Source organism: Nerophis ophidion, linkage group LG24 (genome assembly GCF_033978795.1).
Source record: "Nerophis ophidion isolate RoL-2023_Sa linkage group LG24, RoL_Noph_v1.0, whole genome shotgun sequence".
NCBI lineage: Eukaryota > Metazoa > Chordata > Actinopteri > Syngnathiformes > Syngnathidae > Nerophis > Nerophis ophidion.
This window is the reverse complement of record NC_084634.1, coordinates 25,389,659-25,415,578: the sequence shown is the minus strand read 5'-3', so window position 1 is coordinate 25,415,578 and position 25,920 is coordinate 25,389,659. Positions and strand designations below refer to the sequence as shown.

Below are 25,920 nucleotides of genomic sequence, written 5' to 3'. Positions count from 1 at the left end.
ACTACTACCGACCACGCAGTCTGATAGTTTATATATCAATGATGAAATATTAACATTGCAACACATGCCAATACGGCCTTTTTAGTTTACTAAATTGCAATTTTAAATTTCCCGCGAGTTTCTTGTTGAAAACGTCGCGGAATGATGATGCGTACGCGTGACGTCACGGACTGTCAAGAAATATTAGCGCTGCGCCACTCGCGGCTAAAAGTCATCTGCTTTAATCGCATAATTACACAGTATTTTGGACATCTGTGTTGCCTAATTTTTTGCAATTTGTTCATTTAATAATGGAAACTATAAAGAACAATGCTGTTGGTGGAAAGCGGTGGATTGCAGCCGTCTTTAGCACCGAGACACAGCCGGTGTTTCTATGTTTGTTGTGAAGCAGAGCGGTCAAGCGAACATGTTTTCTCTACGTCAACCAGCATGTTTTTGGATGGGGAAATTGTGATATATATATCTTACCGGAGACATCAGTGGATTATTCGTCGTCCTGCAGCAGCTGTCAAAAAAGGCAGCTGTGAGCTTAGCTCCTCGGCTTCTCTCTGAGACACTGCGTGTTCACCGCAGCCATCCGACCTCGAGGTATGTCTTTACAATCTATAAAATCTCACTAAAACACTATTAAAACAATAAGCAGATAAGGGATCTTCCAGAATTATCCTAGTAAATGTGTGTAATTATATCTGAAACTCTCACACTGCCGCCGCCCGGAGCCGTCGCTTTTTCTTTTTTTTTTTTTTCCTATTCCTTCACTATCAATATCCTAATTCACGAATCTTTCATCCTCGCTCAAATTAATGGGGAAATTGTCGCTTTCTCGGTCCGAATTGCTCTTACTGCTGGTGGCTCCCATTATAAACGATGTGAATATGTGTGGAGCCCTGCAACCAGTGACGTCACGCACACATACTTCCGGTAAAGGCAGGGCTTTTCTATTAGCGACCAAAAGTTGCAAACTTTATCGTCGATGTTCTCTACTAAATCCTTCCAGCAAAAATATGGCAATATCGCGAAATGGCCAAGTATGACACATAGAATGGACCTGCTATTCCTGTTTGAATAAAAACATCTTATTTCAGTAGGCGTTTAAAAGGGCAGTTCAAACATCCATCCATTTTCTACCGTTTATTCCCTTTGGGGTTGCGGGGGGCGCTGGTGCCTATCTCAGCTACAATCGGGCAGAAGGTAAACAAACTTAAGTCATTTGAGAATTTTATTCCTCGATGAAATCCACACTGTTTTTAATAACTATTATATTAGTCATGTATTGTTACATTATTCTAAAACACGCTTAGATAACTAACCGTGTTATTAAAATATTCAATCAGGACAACACATAGTGTTGGTTATGTATAAAGAACATTCACAGCCTTTATTTATTCAATCCAAACTATTGAAATTCAATGATGTGGTGCATTTGTAAACAGCTTAAATGATGTGTAAAGAAAAATGTTTAACAATTCTTCTCAACGAAAGGAGGAAAATAACCTTAGAGAAAAATCCATCTCAAAACATATACACTTAAAACCTGTATTTATCAATATGTGGCATTGAATTATGGAATGGATTTTGCAATCAAGTCAATGTATTATTAGTGTCACGCTTATGGATTATGTTTTGTTTTTGCCTTGTTTGGTCATGTTATGTTTTGTTTTTTGGACACTCAGTTCTGTTTTTGCACTTCCTGGTTTGTTTTCGTCTCCATGCCAATTCATTGATTTTCACCTTGCCCTCAGTGCTCACACCTGCTAATCATTATCACAGTCATTATTTAAGCCATTCTGTTTCTGTCTTTTTCCTGGCAACTTCACCTACCTACTTTACCCACATTTCCATATGCCTACATTCATGCCTTGCTGTTCGTTTTTGACCACACCACGTAAGTTTTGTATTTATGCCTCAGTGCAAGTTTTTGGTTTGTTATTCATGCCACAGCGCAAGTGTTTTTGTTTCACGTTTTTAGTTTACAGCCTTTGTTCTAGTCATTTGTTTTTGTAGCCAAGTATTTGTTCTCTGCCACTGTGCGCGCGCCTTTGTTTGCCTTTTTGTGTAGTTTTGTTAGAATATCAATAAATATGTACTCACGTTCACGCCTGGCTTGTCCTAAATATTCTCTGCATCAAAGAAACAATCCAAGTCCAAGTCCTTGCTTGACAATTAGTACATATCCAGTTGAAGAAACGGTTCAAACAAGGAAGAAACATCTTGAACCTTATTGATAAATGAGATAATCCATCTAATAATTCTCTCATAATCAACACATAATGGGAATTAGAAATTCAGTAATTACCATTTCATGTTAACTTTATTGATTTATCTGTTTACTTATTTGGTGGTGGTAAAGACTGAGTACATGAAGTGAACAAGCGTATAGGATTAAATACAGTTCTGATTCTTACTATTCCTTTTCAGACATGTTACAGTAAGAGAATGTAAATACAAGCACATATTATGACTATATGTATGCTTGAAATAAATGAATACCAATACTATTGTTTACTTGTATTATGTATCCAGATTATTCATGTGCTATTAAAGGCCTACTGAAATGAGATTTTCTTATTCAAACGGCGATAGCAGGTCCATTCTATGTGTCATACTTGCCATATTTTTGCTGAAAGGATTTAGTAGAGAACATTGACGATAAAGTTCGCAACTTTTGGTCGCTAATAAAAAAGCCTTGCCTTTACCGGAAGTCGCAGACAATGACGTCACAAGGGTGAGGGCTCCTCACGTCCTCACATTGTTTATAATGGGAGCCTCCAGCAGCAAGAGCTATTCGGACCGAGAAAACGACAATTTCCCCATTAGTTTGAGCGAGGATGAAAGATTTGTGGATGATGATATTGATAGCGAAGGACTAGAAAAAAATAAATAAATAAAGTTTAAAAAAAAGAAGGCGATTACATTGGGACGGATTCAGATGTTTTTAGACACATTTACTAGGGTATTTCTGGGAAATCCCTTATCTTTCTAATGTGTTGCTAGTGTTTTAGTGAGATTAAATAGTACATGATAGTCAGAGGGGTGTGTCCATGGGTGTCTTGAGGCCAGTGTCTGAGGGAAGTCACGGCAGATACAAGGATGGCGCAAACTCCACAGATCCCCGGTAAGAGGCGACTTTTCAACACAATTTTCTCAGCGAAACCTGCCGGTTGACAAGTGGTCGGGAACCATGTTTGCTTGACCGCTCTGATCCATAGTAAAGCTTCACCTTTGGGAATTTTAAACAAGGAATTACCGTGTGTTTGTGTGACTAAAGGCTAAAGCTTCCCAACTCCATCTTTCTACTTTGACTTCTCCATTATTAATTGAACAAATAGCAAGAGATTCAGCAACACAGATGTCCAGAATACCGTTTAATTGCTCGATGAAAAGAGACGAGTTTTAACCGCAAATGGTGCTGAGCTAAAATTTCCTGACAGTCCGTGACGTCACGCGCACGCGTCATCATTCCGCCACGTTTTCAACAAGAAATTCCGCGGGAAATTTAAAATTGCTATTTAGTGAACTAAACCGGCCGTATTTGCATGTGTTGCAATGTTAATATTTCATCATTGATATATAAACTATCAGACTGCGGGGTCAGTAGTAGTGGGTTTCAGTAGGCCTTTAATATTCTAGAAATAAGCTTCTACCTTCAATGGGAACATTTGGATGGATTTTTTTGGTATATGTATAATATATTTTAACATTTTTGTGTGTGAATCCCCATTTTTAAGGTTGTTTGTACATTTTTTTTAACCATTTTTTTGTCATTAGCGTATCATCAGTACTTGCAGTAGTAGTAAAAGAAATAGCAAAAGTGAGATTTTTGGTGAATGTGTATTGATTATTTGCACATTATATACTTAATAGTTTAACAGCAATATATTGATTATTAACAGTAAAAGTAGTTATATGTACATCTAACTTACTGTAAATAAATTGGTGCTAAACTTGGTGTGCCATCCATCCATTCATTTTCTACCGAGCCTATCTCAGCTAATTTGTAATTCACCACTTCATTGCCATGCCTGTTTTTTTTATGGAGCAAAACAACTTGTTCCTTTGACCTGCAAACAAAAGTTGTTGGGGCGTTTGTGTTCTATAATGGAATGCGCATGTTGTGTTTGTGTGCATCAGGGGGAACGTGTGTGGTGAACCCGACAGATCTGTTCTGCTCGGTACCGGGTCGACTGTCACTGCTCAGCTCCACCTCCAAGTACAAAGTCACCATCGCCGAGGTGAAGAGACGACTGTCACCGCCGGAGTGCCTCAACGCCTCACTGCTGGGTGGAATACTGCGCAGGTTTGTACATGAAAACTATACACAAAAGTGGGAGACATGTAACTTTTTGCGGCGATAGATGCCGACTTGCTGCTTAGTTAGGAGAGTCTAAAGATAGTGTTTGTTACTGTGGTGGAACTCCATTACACACAAAGGTGTTATTTATGCTGTGTTACTTGTCCTGTAGTGCAGGGGTGTCAACCTTTTTTTTATATTGAGGGCCACATTGCAAAGATTGCTGCTCTCAGAGGGTCGATTGTAATGACTAATATACCTTGTTAATATACAATAGTATAATAGCCTCGTTACACAATTTGCATAGACAACTGTTTTTTATTATTATCTTTTTACTAACATTGATGGCCAACTTGCTTTGAGGTTGTAAGTCAAGACATAAAATAATGTTGCAGGCCACATAAAATGATGTGGCGGACCAGATAAAATTATTTAGCGGGGTCACATTAAACAATGTGGTGCACCAAATTAAATTATGTGGCGGACTACGTCAAATGACCACCTAAATTATGTGGCGGACTACGTCAAATGACCACCTAAATTATGTGGCGCACTGGATAAAATGGTGTGGTTGACCAGATAAAACAATTTGGCAGGCTGGACTAAATAATCTTGCGGAAAACATTGAGTGAGTTGTCAGATCACATAAATGAGGTGGCCAACCACATTAAATAATGTCGTGGACAACAACAAAAATATGTGGCACAGCACATAGAATGAGGTGGCGGATCACCTTAAACAAAACGATGTGGCAGGCCCGACTAAATAATCTTAAGGAAAACATTGAATGAGTTGGCGGATCACATAAATAAGGTGGCCAACCACATTATAATAATGTTGTGGACAGGAAAAATGATGTGGCACACCACATAGAATGAGGTGGCGGACCACATTAAATCATCTAGGGGACAACATAGAATAATGTGGCGGACCGCATAAGTGAGGTGTTCACCTGATAAAATGAAGTGGCTCACTAGATAAAATGAACTGGCGGGCCACATTAAAAAATGTTGTGGACAAAATTAAATAATAATGTGGACCAAATTAAACGAGGTGGTGGACCACATAAATGATGTGGCGCACCAGATAAAATGGTGTGGTTGACCAGATAAAATGATCTGGCAGTCCGGGCTGAATGATCTTGCAGAAAACATTAAGTGAGTTGTCGGATCACATAAATGAGGTGGGCAACCACCTTAAATAATGTCGTGGACAACAAAGAATGATGTGGCACACCACATAAAATGAGGTGGCGGACCACATTAATTTATCTTGGGGACAACATAGAATGATGTGGCGGACCACATAAATGAGGTGGTGCACCAGATGAAATGAGTTGGCAGGCCATTTTAAACAATAATGTGGACCAAATTAAATAATGTTGTGGATCAAATTAAACGACGTGGTGGATCACATACTGTAAATAATGTGGCGCAGCAGATAAAGTGGTGTGGTTGACCAGATAAAACGAGCTGGAAGTCCGGACTAAATAACATTGCGGAAAACTTTGAATGAGTTGGCTGATCACATAAATGAGGTGGCCAATCACTTTAAATAATGTTGTAGACAGCATAGAATGATGTGGCGAACCATATAAATGAGGTGGTGCACCAGATAAAATGATGTGGCTTACTAGATAAAATTAATTGGATGGGTCACATTAAACCATGCTGTGGATCAAATCAAATAATAATGTAGACCAAAATAAACGAGGTGGTGGACCACATAAATAATGTGGCTTACCGGATAGAATGGTGTGGTTGACCATTTAAAATGAACTGGCAGTCCGGACTAAATAATCTTGCGAAAAACATTGAAGGAGTTGGCGGATCACATAAATGATGTGGCCAACCACATTTAATAATGTCGTGGACAACAAAGAATGATGTGGCAGACCACATTAAATCATCTGGTGAAAAACATAAAATGACGTGGTGCACCAGATAAAATGAAACAATGTTGTGGACCAAATTAAATAATGTTGAGGACCAAATTAAACGAGGTGGTGGACCACATAAACGAGGTGGTGGACCACATAAAATGGTGTGGTTGACCAGATAAAACGACGTGGCAGGCCGAGCTAAATAATCTTGCGGAAAAAAATGAATGAGTTGGTGGATGACATAAATGAGGTGGCCAACCACGTTAAATAATGTCGTGGACAACAAAGAATGATGTGGCGGACCACAATAAATCATCTCGTGGACAACATAGAATGATGTGGCGGACCACATAAATGAGGTAGTGCACCAGATAAAATGATATGGCTCACTCGATAAAATAAATTGGCGGGCCAATTTAAACATTGTTGTGGACCAAATTAAATAATGTTGTGGACCATGGGTGTCAAACTCTGGCCCGTGGGCCAAATTTGGCCCGCCGTGTAATTTCGTTTGGCCCTTGAGGCAATATCAATTTAACATTCGAGCTGGCCCGCTGGTATTATACACACCCCAGCTGTAACACCGCAAATTGTCATACTTGCCAACCCTCCCCATTTTCTCGGGAGACTCCCGAAGTTCAGTGCCCCTCCTGAAAATCTCCCGAGCCATCCATTTTCCCTGATTTCTCCCGATTTCCACCCAGACAACAATATTGGGGGCGGGCCTTAAAGGTACTGCCTTTAGCGTCCTCCACAACCTGTCGTCCACGTCCGCTTTTCTTCCATACAAACAGCGTGCCGGCCTAGTCACATAATATATGCAGTTTTTAAACACAGACACAAGTAAATGCAAGGCATACTTGGTCAACAGCCGAGGGTGGCCGTATAAACAACTTTAACACTGTTACAAATATGCACCACACTGTGAACCCACACCAAACAAGAATGACAAACACATTTCAGGAGAACATCCGAAACACAAGATAAACACAACAGAACAAATAACCATAACCCCTTGCAGCACTAACTCTTCCGGGAGTCAACAATATACACCCCCCCACCCCCAACCCCGCCTACCTCAACCCCCCATGCACTTTCTCTTGCCACTTCAAGGCTTGAATGTTTGATTGATTCCTTATTATTTTATTTTCAAATTTATTATTAGCCTGTTGAAAAAGTGTATTTTGATAATTACCTCAGAAGGCTGCAAATACAAAAGAGGCATTGAATTTTTATTTAAATTGTATTTGATATGCGATTGATGTTTTTTTTATTATTATTATTATTATTATTGGAAACTTGATTTTGCATGTTACTTTAAAGTTATATAAGCCTTGATTGTTCAATATTCAATGCAAAACTTGTTTGAGTCCCTATTAAAAGGTTCATTTGTTCAACGTTGGCCCGCGACTTTGTTCAGTTTTAAATTTTAGCCCACTCTGTATTTGAGTTTGACACCCCTGTTGTGGACCAAATTAAACAAGTTGGTGGACCACATAAAATTATGTGGCGTGCCAAATAAAATGATGTGGCAGACCACATAAAATAATTGTGGTGGCACCAGTTTAAATAATCTTGTGGAAAACATAAAATGATGTGGTGCACCAGATTAAATGATGTGACTGGCCACTTTAAACAACGTGCCCACGTAAAATGACATGCGAGGCCACTTTAAAAAATCTTGTCGACAACATAAAATGAGGTGGCAGACCACATAAATGATGTGGTGCACCAGATAAAATGATGTGACGGGCGACATTAATAATCTGACAGACAACATCATATGAGTTGCCGGACCACATAAATGATGTGGCGGACCAGATAAAATGACAGGGCAGCTGGGGGCACCGTGTTAAATAATCTTGTAAACAACATAAAATTAAATGGCAGACAACGTAAAATGATGTGGTGGGCCAAACTAAAAAATCAATCAGTCAATCAATAAATTTTTATTCTTATGGCCCTTAATCACAAATGTCTCAAAGTGTCTCAAACAATGTGAGGGGCCACATAAAATCAAGTGGTAGGCCATTTTAAATAATAATAATAATAATCTTGTGGACACCTTAAAATGAGTTGGCAGAGCAAATAATATGAGGTGGTGGGCCGCATAAATGAGTTGGCGACCTAACAAAATCAGTTGCGGGACCTTGTTAAATAATCTTGTGAACAACTTAAATGATATGGCAGACCACATAAAATGAAGTGGTGGGCCACTTTAAATAATGTTGCAGACCACTTAAAATGATATGGTGGACCAGGCTAAAAAATTAATCAATCCATTTTTATTCATATGGCCCTTATTCACAAATGTCTTAAAGTTTCTCAAATGTGGGCCACGTAAAATGACGTGGTGGGCCTCTTTAAATATTGTTACAGACCAAATAAAATATGGCGGACCACGCTAAACGATCAGTCAATCAATACATTTTTATTCATATGGCCCTTAATCACAAATGTCTCAAAAAATGTGACGGGCCACATAAAATGATATAGTGGGCCACAAAAATCAGGTGGTAGGCCAAATAAAATAACCTTGTGGACAACATAAAATGAGGTGGCGCACCACATAAATGATGTGGCGCACCAGATAAAATGATATGGCTGACGAGATAAGACAATGTGGCGGGCCAGATTTAAAAAATCTTAGAGACAACATCAAATAAGTCGCCGGACCACATAAATGAGGTGGCGGACCAGATCAAATGAAGCGGTGGGCCAAATTAAACAATGTAGTGAACCAAATTGAAGGAGGTGCCGAACCACATTAAATGACGGGGCAGCTCGGGGCAGCATGTTAAATAATCTTGAAAAACAACATAAAATTATATGGCAGATCACATAAAATGACGTGGTGGGCCACACTAAACAATCAATCAATCAATCAGTCAATCAATCAATACATTTTTATTCATATGGCCCTTAATCACAAATGTCTCAAAGTGTCTCAAATGTCTGAAACAATGTGAGGGGCCACATAAAATCATGTGGTAGGCCAAGTTAAATAACCTTGTGGACACCTTAAAATGATGTGGCAGAGCAAATAATATGAGGTGGTGGGCCGCGTAAATGAGTTGGCGACCTAACAAAATCAGCTGGGGGACTCTGTTAAATAATCTTGTGAACAACATAAAATGAAATGGCAGACCACATACAATGAAGTGGTGGGCCACATTAAATAATGTTGCAGACCACATAAAATTATACGGTCGACCAGGCTAAAAAAATCAATTGACGTGGTGGGCCACGATAAATGACGTGGTGGGCCACGATAAATGATGTGGTGGGCTACATAAATGATGTGGTGGGCCATTTAAATGATGTGGTGGGCCACATAAATGATGTGGTGGGCCACAATAAATGATGTGTCAGAGCACATAAAATGAGGGGATGGACCACTTTAAATGATGTGTCGGTCTCTCGGACTTTGAGTTTGACACCTGTGATTAGGTAGTTTTACACATCATTCCGGAACATTCCAGGAGTGCTGAACTGAGTGGGAGGGGCTACAGCAATAGACAGCGCGCACTTTTGGAAGGTTAATGTGGCTGCTGGGCATTAAAAAGGGCTAAAGAAGTCTTTGTAGAGCTGACATAAAAGAGAGACTGTGCTAATAGAGTTGCGTTCACAAAGACTATTGTCGAGTTAGAAGCAAAACATGCAAGGATCAGAGGAACCCAGCAGTAGCGGCTGTGTTATTGACGGGCGAGAGCAGTGCTTCTCAATTATTTTCTGTCACGACGCCCCTGGGGGACAGACATTTTTCCGTGACTCCCCTGAATTGATATTGAGAATTTGATAATATTAATTTATCACTGGTTGAGTTACATTCTATTTTATGTGGCGCTGACGACGACTCCGTTTTGTTTCATTTCTGTCACAAATGTCTCCATCTTTTAGTTCTGTAGATATCGACGGGTACAAAATTCGAGTACTGCCACTACTGGGTGCCAATTCACGAAAAATCGAATGGTGCTTTATTTAGTTACCTTTATTGTGCGTGACGTCAGACTTGTACCGGCTCAAACACTTGGCCGGGAAACAAAAAAAAGTTAAAGTTAAAATTTCCAATGATTGTCACACACAAACACTAGTTGCGATGAAATTATCCTCTGTATTTGACCCATCCCCTATGTTCACCCCCTGGGAGGTGAGGGGATCAGTGAGTAGCTGCGGTGGCTACGCCCAGGAATCATTTGCCAATTTAACCTCCAATTCCAACCGTTATGGACAACATTCAATCAGTCATGCCACCAAAATCAAGAAGGCGGCGTTCAAACGTACATACAGTAAGACTACACTTTTCAAAATGTGCTAGTTAAAGATGTCCAAAGTGCGGCCCGGGGGCCAATTTCAGCCCACGAGTTGAGTTTATACCAAAATGGATACATGGATGATACAGCAGAGGATTGGGAGAATGTCATGTGGTCAGATGAAACCAAAATAGAACTTTTTGGTATAAACTCAACTCGTTGTGTTAGGAGGAAGAAGAATACTGAGTTGCATCCCAAGAACACCACACCTACTGTGAAGCATGGGGGTGGAAACTTCATGCTTTGGGGCTGTTTTTCTGCTAAGGGGACAGGACGATTGATTCGTGTTAAGGAAAGAATGAATGGGGCCGTGTATCGTGAGATTTTGAGCCAAAACCTCCTTCCATCAGTAAGAGCTTTGAATGGTTGACCAAATACTTATTTTCCACCATCATTTACAAATAAATACTTTAAAATTCATAAAATGTGAATTCCTGGATTTTTTTTCACATTCTGTCTCTCACAGTTGAAGTGTACCTATGATGAACATTACAGACCTCTGTCATCATTTTAAGTAGGAGAACTTGCACAATCGGTGGCTGACTAAATACTTTTTTGCCCCACTGTACATTGGAGTTTCGTGAGACATGCTAACTATTAGCATTACAATTTCTGTCAGGTTGAAACACTGATGACATCTATTGAACAAGACAAGAAGCAAGGAACTAAACAGAGACATAATTAAATTTGGCTCAATGAGGAGAAACGTGTAGACTGTACAGTTTTTCAACACGCTCTGGCGAAAGATTGTACGCCACCTCTTTTATTTGGACTTTCCCTGATTACATTGCAACAACTATTTCTAAGGTACAGGGGTCGTAAACAGCCATCACCTTTGATTACAAACAGTTCAAAGAAAAGGTCTGTTCAAAGAAAATGTCGTAAAAGAGTTCAAAGAAGAGGTCCCTGTAGGGGAGTCAGGTCCTGCTTCCTCTTTGCTTTGTAGTTCTTGGGTTAAGACAAAATCTTTCTGTGGATTACAATAGAAAAAAGAAACAGAACGCCTTCCTGTTGCTTCCCATCCTACACACTGGAGTTTTACAAGCCTTTTTCTTGGTAGGTTCAAAGACAGCTTTTGCCTTTTCGCCGGGAACTCAATGTTACGCAAAGTTTTGTGATAACTTAGATACAATTATTTTGACAATTTCATGTGACGATTTCAACACGTCCAGATTTTCGACGTAGATGCAGGATAAAATCCCACAGCTGGTGTTTGATAAGTACAATGGGGATGGTAGAGCGGCTGCGCTTGAGGGTTCCAGGTTCGATCCCCGCTTCTGCCATCCAAGTCACTTTGGCAAGACTCTTCACCCCTAGCTCCCAGTGCCGCACACGCTGGTGTATGAATGTTTGATTGGGATCGGAGGGGCCTTAGGCGCAAATTGGCAGCCACGCTTCCGCCAGCCAGCTGTGGCCACACATGTAGCTTACTACCATTATTGTGTGGATGTGGATTAAATAAATGATGGAGTCTCACTTCTCTTTGAAGCCCTTTAAGTGTCAAAAAAAGCGCTATACGAATCTAATCCATTATTATTATTACAATACTTACAGTATAAACTAAAAAAAAAAAAGACTAGACCGACAGATACAACTTAATGGCAAAGACTACTTCCTGGCTACGACAACACACCATAGCCATGTAGGAATTGCAACTGCATGCCAAAGCCACTATATAATACAGTACAGTACTTGCAAATGAGACAGTAACAAAACAAGATAACAACTGAACAGCACAGTTCAGTGTTAAAATCAAAACAATACGGTACGTAAGTTTTAAACAATTACCATTTGAACACACTCAAGGGTATGACCAAAAATGGGTATTGGAATCGATTACAATGTTCCCAAAAAGCCCTTTGAGTGTCTAGAAAAGCGCTATAAAAATCTAATCCATTATTATTGTTATCATTACAATACTTACAGTATAAACTCAGCAACAAAAGACTAGACTGGCACATCAACCTAATGGCAAAGACTACTTCTGGGCTGCGACAACACACATTAGCCATGTGGGAATTGTAACTGCATGCCAAAGCCACTATATAATATAGTACAATACTTGCAAATGAGACACAAGAGTAACAAAACAAGATAAAAGTGTTAAATAAAAACAATATATTTTTTTAAACAATTACCATTTGAACACAAATCAAATGTTTGAAAAAAATGGGTAATGGAATCGATTCCCAGGTACCCAGAAAGCCCTTTGAGTGTCTAGAAAAGCGCTATAAAAATTAAATTCATTATTATTATTATCATTACAATACTTACAGTATAAACTCAACAACAAAAGACTAGACTGGCACATTCAACTTAATGGCAAAGACTACTTTCTGGCTACGGTAACACACCATAGCCATGTAGGAATTGCAACTGCATGCCAAAGCCACTGTATAATATAGTACAGTACTTGCAAATGAGACACACTAGTAACGAAACGTGGCGCAGTGGGGAGAGTGGCCGTGCGCAACCCGAGCGTCCCTGGTTCAATTCCCACCTAGTACCAACCTCGTCACGTCCGTTGTGTCCTGAGCAAGACACTTCACCCTTGCTTCTGATGGGTGCTGGTTGGCGCTTTGCATGGCAGCTCCCTCCATCAGTGTGTGAATGTGTGTGTGAATGGGTAAATGTTGAAGTAGTGTCAAAGCGCTTTGAGTACCTTGAAGGTAGAAAAGCGCTATACAAGTACAACCCATTTATCATTTATTTATAACAGTGTTAAACTAAAAAAGATATTTTTTAAACATTTACCATTTGAACACTGATCAACGTTATGAAAAAAAATGGGTACTGGAATCGATTCCCAGGTACCCAGAAAGTCCTTTGAGTGTCTACAAAAGTGCTATAAAAATCTAATCCATTACTATTATTATTATTTTTATTATTATTATTATTATTATTATTATTACTACAATACTTACAGTATAAACTCAACAACAAAAGACTAGACTGGCACATTCAACTTAATGGAAAAGACTACTTTCTGGCTACGACAACACACCATAGCCATGTAGGAATTGCAACTGCATGCCAAAGCCACTGTATAATATAGTACAGTACTTGCAAATGAGACACACTAGTAACAAAACAAGATAACAGTGTTAAACTAAAAAAATATATTTTTTAAACATTTACCATTTGAACACTGATCAACGTTATGAAAAAAATGGGTACTGGAATCGATTCCCAGGTACCCAGAAAGTCATTTCAGTGTCTAGAAAAGCGATATAAAAATCTAATCCATTATTATTATTATTATCATTATTACAATACTTACAGTATAAACTCAACAACAAAAGACTAGACTGGTACATTCAACTTAATGGCAAAGACTACTTTCTGGCTACAACACACCATAGCCATGTAGGAATTGCAACTGCATGCCATAGCCACTATATTACAGTACACTACTTGCAAATGAGACACAAGAGTAACAAAACAAGATAACAGTGTTAAATGAATAAAACATTTATTTTTTTAAACATTTATCATTTGAACACAGATCAAAGGTATAAAAAAAATGGGTACTGAAATCAATTCACAGGTATTGGGAATATGAAAAATGCCCATCCCTATCTATACACATGTGGGGGACGGCGTGGCGCAGGTGGAAGAGTGGCCCTGCCGGCAACCAGAGGGTTCCTGGTTCAATCCCCACCTTCTACCAAACCTCGTCACAAAGGTGAATGTGGAAATAGTATCAAAGCACTTTGAGTACCTTGAAGGTAGAAAAGTGCAATACAAGTATAACCCATTTACCATGTGTTCCTGCGTACTTCCTACTGCTACTGGGTAGAACAGAATACTTTTTAAATTGAAAACTGTTGCCACCGAGCTGCAGGCAGGCGTATCGTTCCAGCATGAATACTGGAGTGTGGACCCAAATAATGAAAACCTCCCCTGCTGCTTGCAAATTATTTGACTATCACTAGAAGGGAGGAAAATATTGCAGTAAAAATACAGCTGAACGTACACTTCATGGACTGTGTTGTTTTGAAATGCTTGATAGATTAATTGGCTGTTCAACATATTTCTTGCTCTTAAGCGTTTTCACGTAACGTGACATTTTGCAGGTAGATGAGAAAACGAGAAATGACATGAATCTAAAATGGTATGCATTTAGCTAGAGACGCTAACGCTTCAAAGAGAATCGTAGAAACTCAAGGGGAATTACAACCTGAAAGTACATTAAATATGAAAATGCGTTTGATTAAAGATGTGACGGTTTGTATGCGACATGTTTTAATTTATGCATGGCTTTCATATAAAATTGTCATGTTATAAAAGGAAATGTGCTGCTGTGTTGTGTTTCGGAACCGTTCCCAGGATTCTGTGTTTTGACCATCTACCATTTATTTCCACAGAGCCAAGTCAAAGAACGGCGGCCGGTGTCTTCGGGAGAAATTAGACCGCCTCGGCCTCAACCTGCCGGCGGGGCGGAGAAAAGCTGCCAATGTCACGCTGCTGACCTCCCTGGTGGAGGGTGAGAACCTTTTCATGTTTTCATCTGAGAAAGTGCCTTTTTTTTTTGCATCCCTCTCATCCCGTCTGCCATGTTTACGTGCAGGAGAGGCGCTCCACCTGGCAAGAGACTTTGGCTACACCTGCGAGACAGAATTTCCCAGCAAGGCGGTCGGCGAGCATTTGGCCCGGCAGCACAATGAGTCGAAAGAAAACAACGCGCGGAAGAAAATGGTTCTGGCTACAAAGTAAGCAGCGACACACACACACACACGCACACACACACACACACACACACACACACACACACACACACACACACACACACACACACACACACACACACTCACACAGACTGCAAAGACTTCTCCCTCAAACGTTCCCTTGAAAGTAAAAACTGCCGGTTTTTATGTTGCCACTTCTAGCTTGTTCAAACAAGTCTTTACAAAAATGCATCAGGCCATTAAATCAAAACTAAATATTTTTAATTACAGTGGGAAGAGGATTCGTATGGCCCGATTCGTCAGTGGTTACCTGACATATGAAACGTGACATATTAGGGGGGGTTACACTATCAACTTTAGCCGCCAGGTGGCAGTAGGGTGTTGAATATTTTAAAATTTGTTTTGTGGCAATGCCAACTTTCACCACAGCGTTCACTTTCCATAATTTTCAGCAATATGCATTGCAAAATGATTAACTCCACCTCTTCCTCTCACACGAGACACACCCAGGAATGGGGCCATATGAATCCCTCCCTACTACCTTGACAAGCATGAAAAGACGTTAATGCAACTTAATAAAGTAAGAAATAAGTAAAACTACTAACGGCACTTTTTTTTTTAAATTTCGCCTATCGTTCACAAACATGAGAGACATGACGACAAATGTTATTTACAAAAAAAATCATTCTAAATATTAAATAAACGTGATCAAATGTCCGCTTACATGGAGCCTATGGAAGCTGTGCAATTCTGCCTATTTAGCCCCTAAAAAAAAGTTCCAAACACCTCCATTAGGGTTTTGATGTAAGTATATATGTTAAGTAGAAACAGGCACATTTATAATAACATTTGATATTTACATATTTTAATAATTTCAAGTATATGCGGTGGATTAATAAAAAAAAAAGAGCCAACAATCAATCAATCAATGTTTATTTATATAGCCTTAAATCACAAGTGTCTCAAAGGGCTGCACAATCCACAAGGACATCCTCGGTTCAGATCCCACATAAGGGCAAGGAAAAACTCACAACCCAGTGGGATGTCAATGAGAATGACTATGAGAAACCTTGGAGAGGACCGCAGATGTGGGTGACCTGATGCAATGGACGTCGAGTGGGTCTAGCATAATATCGTGAAAGTTCAGTCCATAGTGGGGCCAGTAGGAGACCATCCCAAGTGGAGAAGGGTCAGCAGCGAAGAAATGTCCCCAACCAATGCACAGGCGAGCGGTCCACCCTGGGTCCGGACTCTGGACAGCCAGCACTTCATCCATGGCCACATAATCACTTACAGTACAAGGTCTGCTATTATTAGGTTGCCGACTGCTGGGATGTTTATTTATTCCCATTCAGGTAAAAAAAATGCCTCATAATCATAGTTCCAGGTCCTAAATGGCTCTCAAAGTGTCCCAACTTGTCGGATTACCTATTCAGATGTCTCATGTCCAGGTGAGAGGCATAATGTGTGATCTACAACAGGGGTCACCAACGCGGTGCCCGCGGGCACCAGGTAGCCCGTAAGGACCAGATGAGTCGCCCGCTGGCCTATTCTAAAAATAGCTCAGATAGCAGCACTTACCAGTGAGCTGCCTCTATTTTTAAAATTGTATTTATTTACTAGCAAGCTGGTCTCGCTTTGCTCGACATTTTTAATTCTAAGAGAGACAAAACTCAAATAGAAATTGAAAATCCAAGAAAATATTTTAAAGACTTGGTCTTCACTTGTTTAAATAAATTCATTTATTTTTTTACTTTGCTTCTTAAAACTTTCAGAAAGACAATTTTGGAGAAAAAATACAACCTTAAAAATGATTTTAGGATTTTTAAACACATACCTTTTAAATTCCTTCCTCTTCTTTCCTAACAAATTAAATTAATGTTCAAGTAAATGTATTTTTTTATTGTAAAGAATAATAAATACATTTTAATTTAATTCTTCATTTTAGCTTCTGTTTTTTCGACGAAGAATATTTGTGAAATATTTTTTCAAACTTATTATGATTAAAATTCAAAAATAACTTGAGTTGATTTATTTTGGAAAACCTTGTTACATTGTTTAATGCATCCAGCGGAGCATCACAACAAAATTAGGCATCATAATGTGTTAATTCCACCACTGTATATATTGGTATTGGTTGATATCGGAATCGGTAATTGACAGTTGGACAGTATCGGAATATCGGCAAAAAAGCCATTATCGGACATCTCTACTAATATTAAAGCTAGAACACATTTTGGTCACAAAAAGTCTAAAGTCACCACTGCTTAACAGACACATAGCCAGACCCTCCAGGACTTCACACAAATCCAACTCCTCCTCGCTAATTCATCCTTGCAACTTCCACGCTTGGGATGTGTATTGAATTTGGTACTTTTTATACCCACAGACTGAATGTAACACACCTGGTTCAGTCCCTGCTTTCTATTTCGCCCTGGACTCCAATCTGGGTCAGATGGCATTAAAGGACGAAGGTGCTAGCTACTGAGCTAAAAGCCCGGTCTATCAGCCCAATAAGCCAGCACTGCTCTTGAGGTTGTCTGGGAGTGAGGTTTACCAAGGCACACACTGCAAAGGCCACAATGCTTGGCCTCCATTACACGAATTCCGTCGGTACTACCAAGTATCGGATTCACGTAAAATCAAAACGGTGCAATATTTGGAAATCTCTGTTTCACTAAACACTCGGTGAGTAAACAAGAACTCAAGCAGACGGTCTGTCGGTAATGTCACAATTCTCAATGCCAACAAAGCAAGTATGCCTAATAGGAAAAAAGCTCACATTTTCCAAAATGTGTCCCGCATCCGGATGTCAAAATAAAAATCCATCCATCCATTTTCTACCACTTAAAACCTTTTAAAAATAAAATAAATAGTTGAATTTCAGATGGCACCTATCAAATACACAGTAATAAAAACACAGTTGTTCTACTAACTGTACTGTGCTTGCTGGTTACTAAAAAAACAACAACACTACCTTTCACTATGGCAGCTCCCTCCATCAGTGTGTGAATGTGTGTGTGTGTGAATGGTTAAATGTGGAAGTAGTGTCAACGCGTTTTGAGTACCTTGAAGGTAGAAAAGCACTATACAAGTGCAACCCATTTACCATTTACTATTTGAGTAACCTTTGTTCTGCCATTTGCGTACTATCTCAGCTACAATCGGGTGGAAGGCAGCGTACACCCTGGACAAGTCGCTACTTCATTGCAGGGCCGAAATAAAAATCAGACAAAAAAAAAAATCAACATGTAAAAATGCAAGGAATAAGGAGAAAACGTACATAATTAAATAAGAAAAATCCGACTTTTTTATACTAATAACAAATAATAACAATACACTGTCACCTATAACACAAACAGGTTTTATCCGGCCCGCAGGATGAGGTTGCTAAATATAAAAATTAACTTGAAATGTTACAACAAAACAAACTGCTGTTCTAAATGTGTCCACTGGATGTCGCAATAGCATTTCTTAGTATCTTTGTAGATGATGCTACATATGTATAAAAAAACCCATTTTAGTACATCAGTCGAGGAAAATTATCAAACTACATGAATAACATTCTGTAATTTGATTTTGATGTGAAAAATGTTATCTTGATGAATCGAAAATGAACACCAATGAGTTGACTGATGAACATTATCGCATTATTTATTCAGAAAAAATAAATAACGACAAATACTATTAACCGCAACATGCAAGTAAAAAAAACCCAACAACATTATTATTGGTATATTTTCAGAATCTGGTTGTTCTATTTTTAAACAAAGATAACAATCTGAAGTTGTCTTTATTTCTTAGTTATCGTGCTGTGACTTTATCAGTTCGGCCCACTTGGGAGTAGATTTTTTTCCAAGTTAAAAAATGTTTTAATAATTAAATAATTGTATTTTCAATTACAATTTTTTTTTATATCCGTCCTTTTTAATCCATTTTACTCTCCTAGCTGCTCAGGCAAATCATATTGTCGAAAAATGCATTTTCCCATCGATAAAGTGACATCATCAGCGGCAGGTGCGCGCTCTTTCAGTCAATTAGTGCGCGAGGAATATATATATTTATATATATACATATATATATATAAATATATATATATATATATATATATATATATATATATATATATATTTTATTTTTTTATTTTTTCCTTTGTCTGTTTTTTATTGTAGCAACATGGTATTTAACATTTTGGAGACTTGTGTATGCGTGTGCATGTTTATATATATATTTATATATATATATATATATATATATATATATATATATATATATATATATATATATATATATATATATATATATATATATATACATATATATATATATATATATATATATATATACATATATATATATATATATATATATATATATATATATATATATATATATATATACAGCCCGCCCCCCGGCCAAATTGATTTATCCCAATGCGGCCCCGAGTCAAAAAGTTTGGGAGCCCCTGCTTTACAGTATGTAAATGTTATTTTTCTTAAAATATCAAATAGATATAATCGGTGGAATGTTGTTGTTTTTATTTTTGTCAGGCAAATCTGTAAGGAATTCCAAGACTTATTGAGTCAAGATCGTTCTCCTCTGGGATCCTCCAGACCAACACCTATCCTGGACTTGGACATCCAGAGACACCTCACACATTTCAGGTACAAAAATATGCAACTGTCAATCACAAAAAAAAGTTTTTGTTTTCGCATAACTTGCTGTAGGATTCAAAGGAGCCCTCACAAAGAGCAACACAGAGCTCTGTTGGTCTCTGCTGAGTTATTTGCCATTTGCAAAAGTGGCGGCTCAGCAATTTATTTGTCCCACATGAGGGCGGAGAGAGGAACAGACGCTTATTAGCAGAAAGGTCACGTGCATGGTGTCACTCTCTGGAGGAAGTTTGATCAAATCCCCTAAAGGGAAGTGTAATGCTACAGAAGAAGCATTCGGATGAGAAGTTGGGATTTTCTTGGAATTGACTGCCAATTTGGTTGAAATACTCAAATGTAGCGTGTACCCCAGGAGTGTCAAACGTACTACCCGCGGGATCAGTTTGGTAAGTGTAAAATTCAACCGGAATTTTTTGACTGAAATAAACTGCTGTTCTAAATGTGTCCACTGGATGTCACAATAGCAATTATTTGTATTTTTGTAGATGATGCTAAATATGTACAAAATAAACCACATGAAGTTAGTACATCAGTCGAGGAAAATGACCAAAATACATAAACAACATACAAAAATTGGATTTTGATAAAAAAGAGGCACATTAAATGACGTGGTCGAGCACATTAAACCATATAGCGGGCCACAATAACTGATGTGGCGGGCCATATTAGAATGATGTGGCGGCGCAGACTAAAAAAATGTGGTCGGCTACCTTAGAATGATGTGGCGGGGCACATTAAAGGATATGGCAGGCCACTAAAAATATATATAACAGGCCATTATAAGTTATGTGGTGGGCCACATTAGATTAATTTGGCGAGGCCCATTAAATGACGTGGTGGAGCACATTAAATTATATAGCGGGCCACAATAACTGATGTGGTGGCGCAGACTGCAATAATGTGGTGGGCTACTTTAGGATGATGTGGCGGGGCACATCAAATGAAATGGCAGGCCACAATAAGTTTTGTGGTGGGCCACAGATTTATTTGGTGAGGCACATTAAATGACGCAGCGGGCCACAATAGAATGATGTGGTGGAACACATTAAATTATATACCGGGCCACAATAACTGATGTGGTGGGCCACATTAGATTTATTTGGCGAGGCACATTAAATGACACAGCAGGCCAGATTAGAATGATGTGGTGGAGCACATTAAATTATATAGCGGGCGACTATAACTGATGTGGTGGGCTATATTAGAATGATGTGGCGGTGCCGACTAAAAAATGTGGTCGGCTACCTTAGAATAATGTACATTAAAGGATATGGCAGGCCACTAAAAATATATATAACAGGCCATAATAAGTTATGTGGTGGGCCACATTAGATTAATTTGGCGAGGCCCATTAAATGACGCAGCGGGCCACATTAGAATGATGTGGTGGAGCACATTAAATTATATAGCGGGCCACAATAACTGATGTGGTGGCGCAGACTGCAATAATGTGGTGGGCTACTTTAGGAATGATGTAGCGGGGCACATCAAATGATATGGCAGGCCACAATAAGTTTTGTGGTGGGCCACAGATTTATTTGGTGAGGCACATTAAATGACGCAGCGGGCCACAATAGAATGATGTGGTGGAAGATATTAAATTATATAGCGGGCCACAATAACTGTTGTGGTGGGCCACATTAGATTTATTTGGCGAGGCACATTAAATGACACAGCAGGCCACATTAGAATGATGTGGGGGAGCACATTAAATTATATAGCGGGCGACTATAACTGATGTGGTGGGCTATATCAGAATGATGTGGCGGCACAGACTAAAATAATGTGGTGGGCTGTGTTAAAATGATGTGGCCGGGCACAGTAAATGATATGGCAGGCAACTATAAGTTTTGTGGTGGGCCACATTAGATTTATTTGGCGAGGCACATTAATTGACGCTGCGGGCCAGTTTAGAATGATGTGGTTGAGCACATTAAATTATATAGCGGCCACACATTAGAATGATGTGGTGGAGCATATTAAATGACGCAGCTGGCCACATTAGAATGATGTGGTGGAACACATTAAATTATATAGCGGGCCACAATAACTGATGTGGTGGGTCATATTAGAATGATGTGGCGGCGCAGACTAAAATAATGTGGTGGGCTACGTTAGAATAATGTGGTGGGGCACATTAAATAATAATAATAATAATAAATGATATGGCAGGCGACAATATTGAAATGGCAGGCTACAATAAGTTATGTGGTGGGCCACATTAGATTTATTTGGCGAGGCACATTAAATGACGCAGCTGGCCACATTAGCATGACGTGGTGGAGCACATTCAATTATATAGCGGGCCACTATAACTGATGTGGTGAGCCATATTAGAATGATGTGGCGGCACAGACTACAATAATGTGGTGGGCTACGTCAGGATGATCGATGTCCTTTTCTCCCCAACAGTCTCATCACTCACGGTTTCGGCACACCGGCTGTTTGTGCCGCTCTCAGCACTTTCCAGACAGTCCTCAGCGAGATGCTCAACTACCTGGACAAAAGCTCCAGCGGGAAAACAAGCGGACCCAACGACCAGCAGATCAACGGCAGCTCGGAAAAGTCGCAGCTCCGCAAGGCAGCCGAGCCTCAGAGCAAAGACGGCAAAACTGAAAAGACGGAGTAGTCCCGTCCACTTTGGGCCCCCCTCCCCCGTGCCTTGGAGCTGTGTGTGTGTGGGTGTGTGTGTGTGTGTGTGTGTGTGTGTGTGTGTGTATGCGTGTGTGTGTTTCATTAATATATATGTATTTCTTTATTTATTGACTCCCTATTTAAGATGTCTACATGTGTTTTCAGGACTGGGCTGGTCACTGCACATTCCACAAACACACACACGGGCCCCATTTGGGGAAACTTCTCCAAATGATCTGACAGGGTATTCAAAAAAAACAAAAAAAAATATTTTTTTTTCTATGGACCAACGTGCACGAAGTGGGTGGGGAGAGGGAAGTCTGGGCTTCCCTGCTTAGGCTGCTGCCCCCGCTACCCGACCTCGGATAAGTGGAAGAATGGATGGACCAACATGAAAGGAGTCCTAACAATGAAGTCAGGACGTCAAGGATGTGTCGCACGAGGACAGAAAGACCAAGAAAACAAAACAAACAAACACTCAATCGTGGAAGAGGAAATGTCGAAAAATAAACCGTGATGTTTTTACATTTCTAAGTGACAAAACCTCCTTTCTGCGCGCAAGAGTGAGATCTTTCACGAAGCTGCAAAAGCACTTTGCAGGCATTCTTTGGAACGTTACCATGCCAACGGTTTTGTTTTGGAATGTGAGATTACTGTGTGTGTGTTTGTGTGTGACGCTGATGCAAGCCTGTTCTCATGAGAATTTAGTCGGGTTTTGTACGATCCGATGAGTCGCCCTAAGTCAGGTGTGTCCAAAGTGCGGCCCGGGGGCCATTTGCGGCCCGCAGCTAATTATTTAGTGGCCCGCCACACATTCTGGAAATGCTATTGCAAAAATAAATAAAAAAAACACTAAAAAAGTAGAATGAGGTGAAATCTAACGGGGAAAAGTTGCAGTGTTGACACAAAGCTGCCATGCAGGCTGTTTGTTTTTCTTTTGTTTTTCTTTATTTTGCTCTTATTGCCAGTGCTAAAAATATATATTTTTTTAAATTTATTTTTATAATTCATTATTGACCTATTTAACGCTCCAATTACTTCAAATATTTCACTTTTTAATGTTTTATGTGGAAAATATTATGTGCATATACTGTGTGACTGCCATACAAAAACAGTGTTTTCTTCGACAAAAGAGCATAAAACCAACAAAATAATAGTTCCAACGTAAAATCGACAGATATATCTGAAGTTTATCTCATAACTTAAGTGTTGAAAGTAAAACAAATAATAATAAAAATGTATCACTTTATGAGTGGGGGACATTTTGGATCCCAAAGATAGTTAGTGGGATTTTATTTATTTTTTCACTGTGATTACTCAGAAATAATAATACATTTAAATCAATGGGGTCCTGTATTATTGATTTTTTAGGGCTCCAATTACTTCAGATCAAACATTGCTTTCTGAATGTTGGGCAATGGGGGAAATTTTAGTTTTACTATAAAAACAAAGTTGTCTTTGACTGAAAAGGCATTAACCTTTTTTTTTTTTTTTTTTTTTTTTTTTTTTACTTTATATCAACCTGAAGTTGATATAGAGATTTACTGTAAGCGTTACATAAAAAATGAAAATAATAATTTGACTTATTTTTAACATATTGGGGGAGACCCTCTATGGTCCCTGGGAGTCCTAAAGGTAAAAAAAAAAAAAAAAAGAATCCATATATTTTGTCATGGTTTGAAAATTAAAAATATCAAAACAGGCACCGCATGTTTAAATTTTTCTGTGTGTGTCCCTCAGTGGAAAAAGTTTGGACACCCCTGCCCTAAGTGATAGGACACCATTTTTCACCCAAACGGCTTTAAAAATGATAAAAATGTTGTAGTTGCGGAAAGGATGTACACAATTATATATGCTAGGGATGGGCGACATGGCCTAAAATCTGCATCTGCGATAACGTCACAATGTTTAACATAATTGGTAAAAACGGGTCAGTAATTTTGCTGCCGATGTACATGGTAACACTTTGCCTCACTTCCTGTTGGATTATTGTCTCAAAACTTATGAATGGACTTGCCAAAATCTGGTGACTTTTCGTGGTAACATGGTTCTTTTCCATTAGGAGGTAGGTAGATATAGTGGGGCAAAAAAGTATTTAGTCAGCCACCGATTGTGCAAGTTCTTCCACTTAAAATGATGACAGAGGTCTGTAATTTCCATCATAGGTACACTTCAACTGTGAGAGACAGAATCTAGGAATTCCCATTGTAGGAATTTTAAAGAATTTATTTGTAAATTATGGTGGAAAATAAGTATTTGATCAACCATTCAAAGCTCTCACTGATGGAAGGAGGTTTTGGCTCAAAATCTCACGATACATGGCCCCATTCATTCTTTCCTTAACACGGATCAATCGTCCTCTCCCCTTAGCAGAAAAACAGCCCCAAAGCATGATGTTTCCACCCCCATGCTTCACAGTAGATATGGTGTTCTTGGGATGCAACTCAGTATTCTTCTTCCTCCAAACACGACGAGTTGAGTTTATACCAAAATGGATACATGGATGTTACAGCAGAGGATTGGGAGAATGTCATGTGGTCTGATGAAACCAAAATAGAACTTTTTGGTATAAACTCAACTCATCGTGGTTGGAGGAAGAAGAATACTGAGTTGCATCCCAAGAACACCATACCTATTGTGAAGCATGGGGGTGGAAACATCATGCTTTGGGCTGTTTTTCTGCTAAGGGGATTTTAGATAGATAGATAGATAGATAGATAGATAGATATATGGATAGATAGATAGATAGATAGATAGATAGAACTTTATTGATTCCTTCAGGAAAAAGTATGGATACTTCACATTATTTTTGGGCGATACCACAAAGCTGGGGCATCGATCCGATACCAAGTACTTGCAGTGGCACTGTTGGCCATAAACACTGACGTTTTGAACGATTCCATTTTTTGATCACGATTATAAACACAGGATGGTTAATCCTGTCCTTTTTAATACTTGAAATATTTTGAACAAAATAAAGTTAAAAAAAAAAAAGTATTTTTTCCCCTTAAAGTCCTGCATTGTCCTTCTTACACCCTGTTTGTAAACAATAACAAAAACGGCAAAAAAATAAATACAAGTTCCATCCATTTTCTACCGCTTATTCCCTTTTGGGGTCGCGGGGGGCGCTGGCGCCTATCTCAGCTACAATCGGGCGGAAGGCGGGGTACACCCTGGACAAGTCGCCACCTCATCGCAGGGCCAACACAGATAGACAGACAACATTCACATTCACATTCACACACTAGGGCCAATTTAGTGTTGCCAGTCAACCTATCCCCAGGTGCATGTCTTTGGAAGTGGGAGGAAGCCGGAGTACCCGGAGGGAACCCACGCATTCACGGGGAGAACATGCAAACTCCACACAGAAAGATCCCGAGCCTGGATTTGAACCCAGGACTGCAGGACCTTCGTATTGTGAGGCGGACGCACTAACCCC

At 39.3% G+C, this 25,920-nt stretch overlaps 1 protein-coding gene across 1 annotated transcript in view; it reads left to right on the top strand.

Moving 5' to 3' along the window:
- Nucleotides 1-22,536, top strand: part of tfap2d (transcription factor AP-2 delta (activating enhancer binding protein 2 delta)) — a 42,262-nt gene extending 19,726 nt beyond the window's left edge. Inside the window, exons 3-7 of the mRNA XM_061885639.1 lie at nucleotides 4,132-4,297; nucleotides 14,854-14,972; nucleotides 15,057-15,198; nucleotides 19,725-19,838; nucleotides 22,260-22,536. Of these exons, the coding sequence (XP_061741623.1) occupies nucleotides 4,132-4,297; nucleotides 14,854-14,972; nucleotides 15,057-15,198; nucleotides 19,725-19,838; nucleotides 22,260-22,476 (758 nt within the window). The 3' untranslated portion in view covers nucleotides 22,477-22,536. The remainder of the gene's footprint in view (nucleotides 1-4,131; nucleotides 4,298-14,853; nucleotides 14,973-15,056; nucleotides 15,199-19,724; nucleotides 19,839-22,259) is intronic.
- Nucleotides 22,537-25,920: the final 3,384 nt, after the last annotated feature.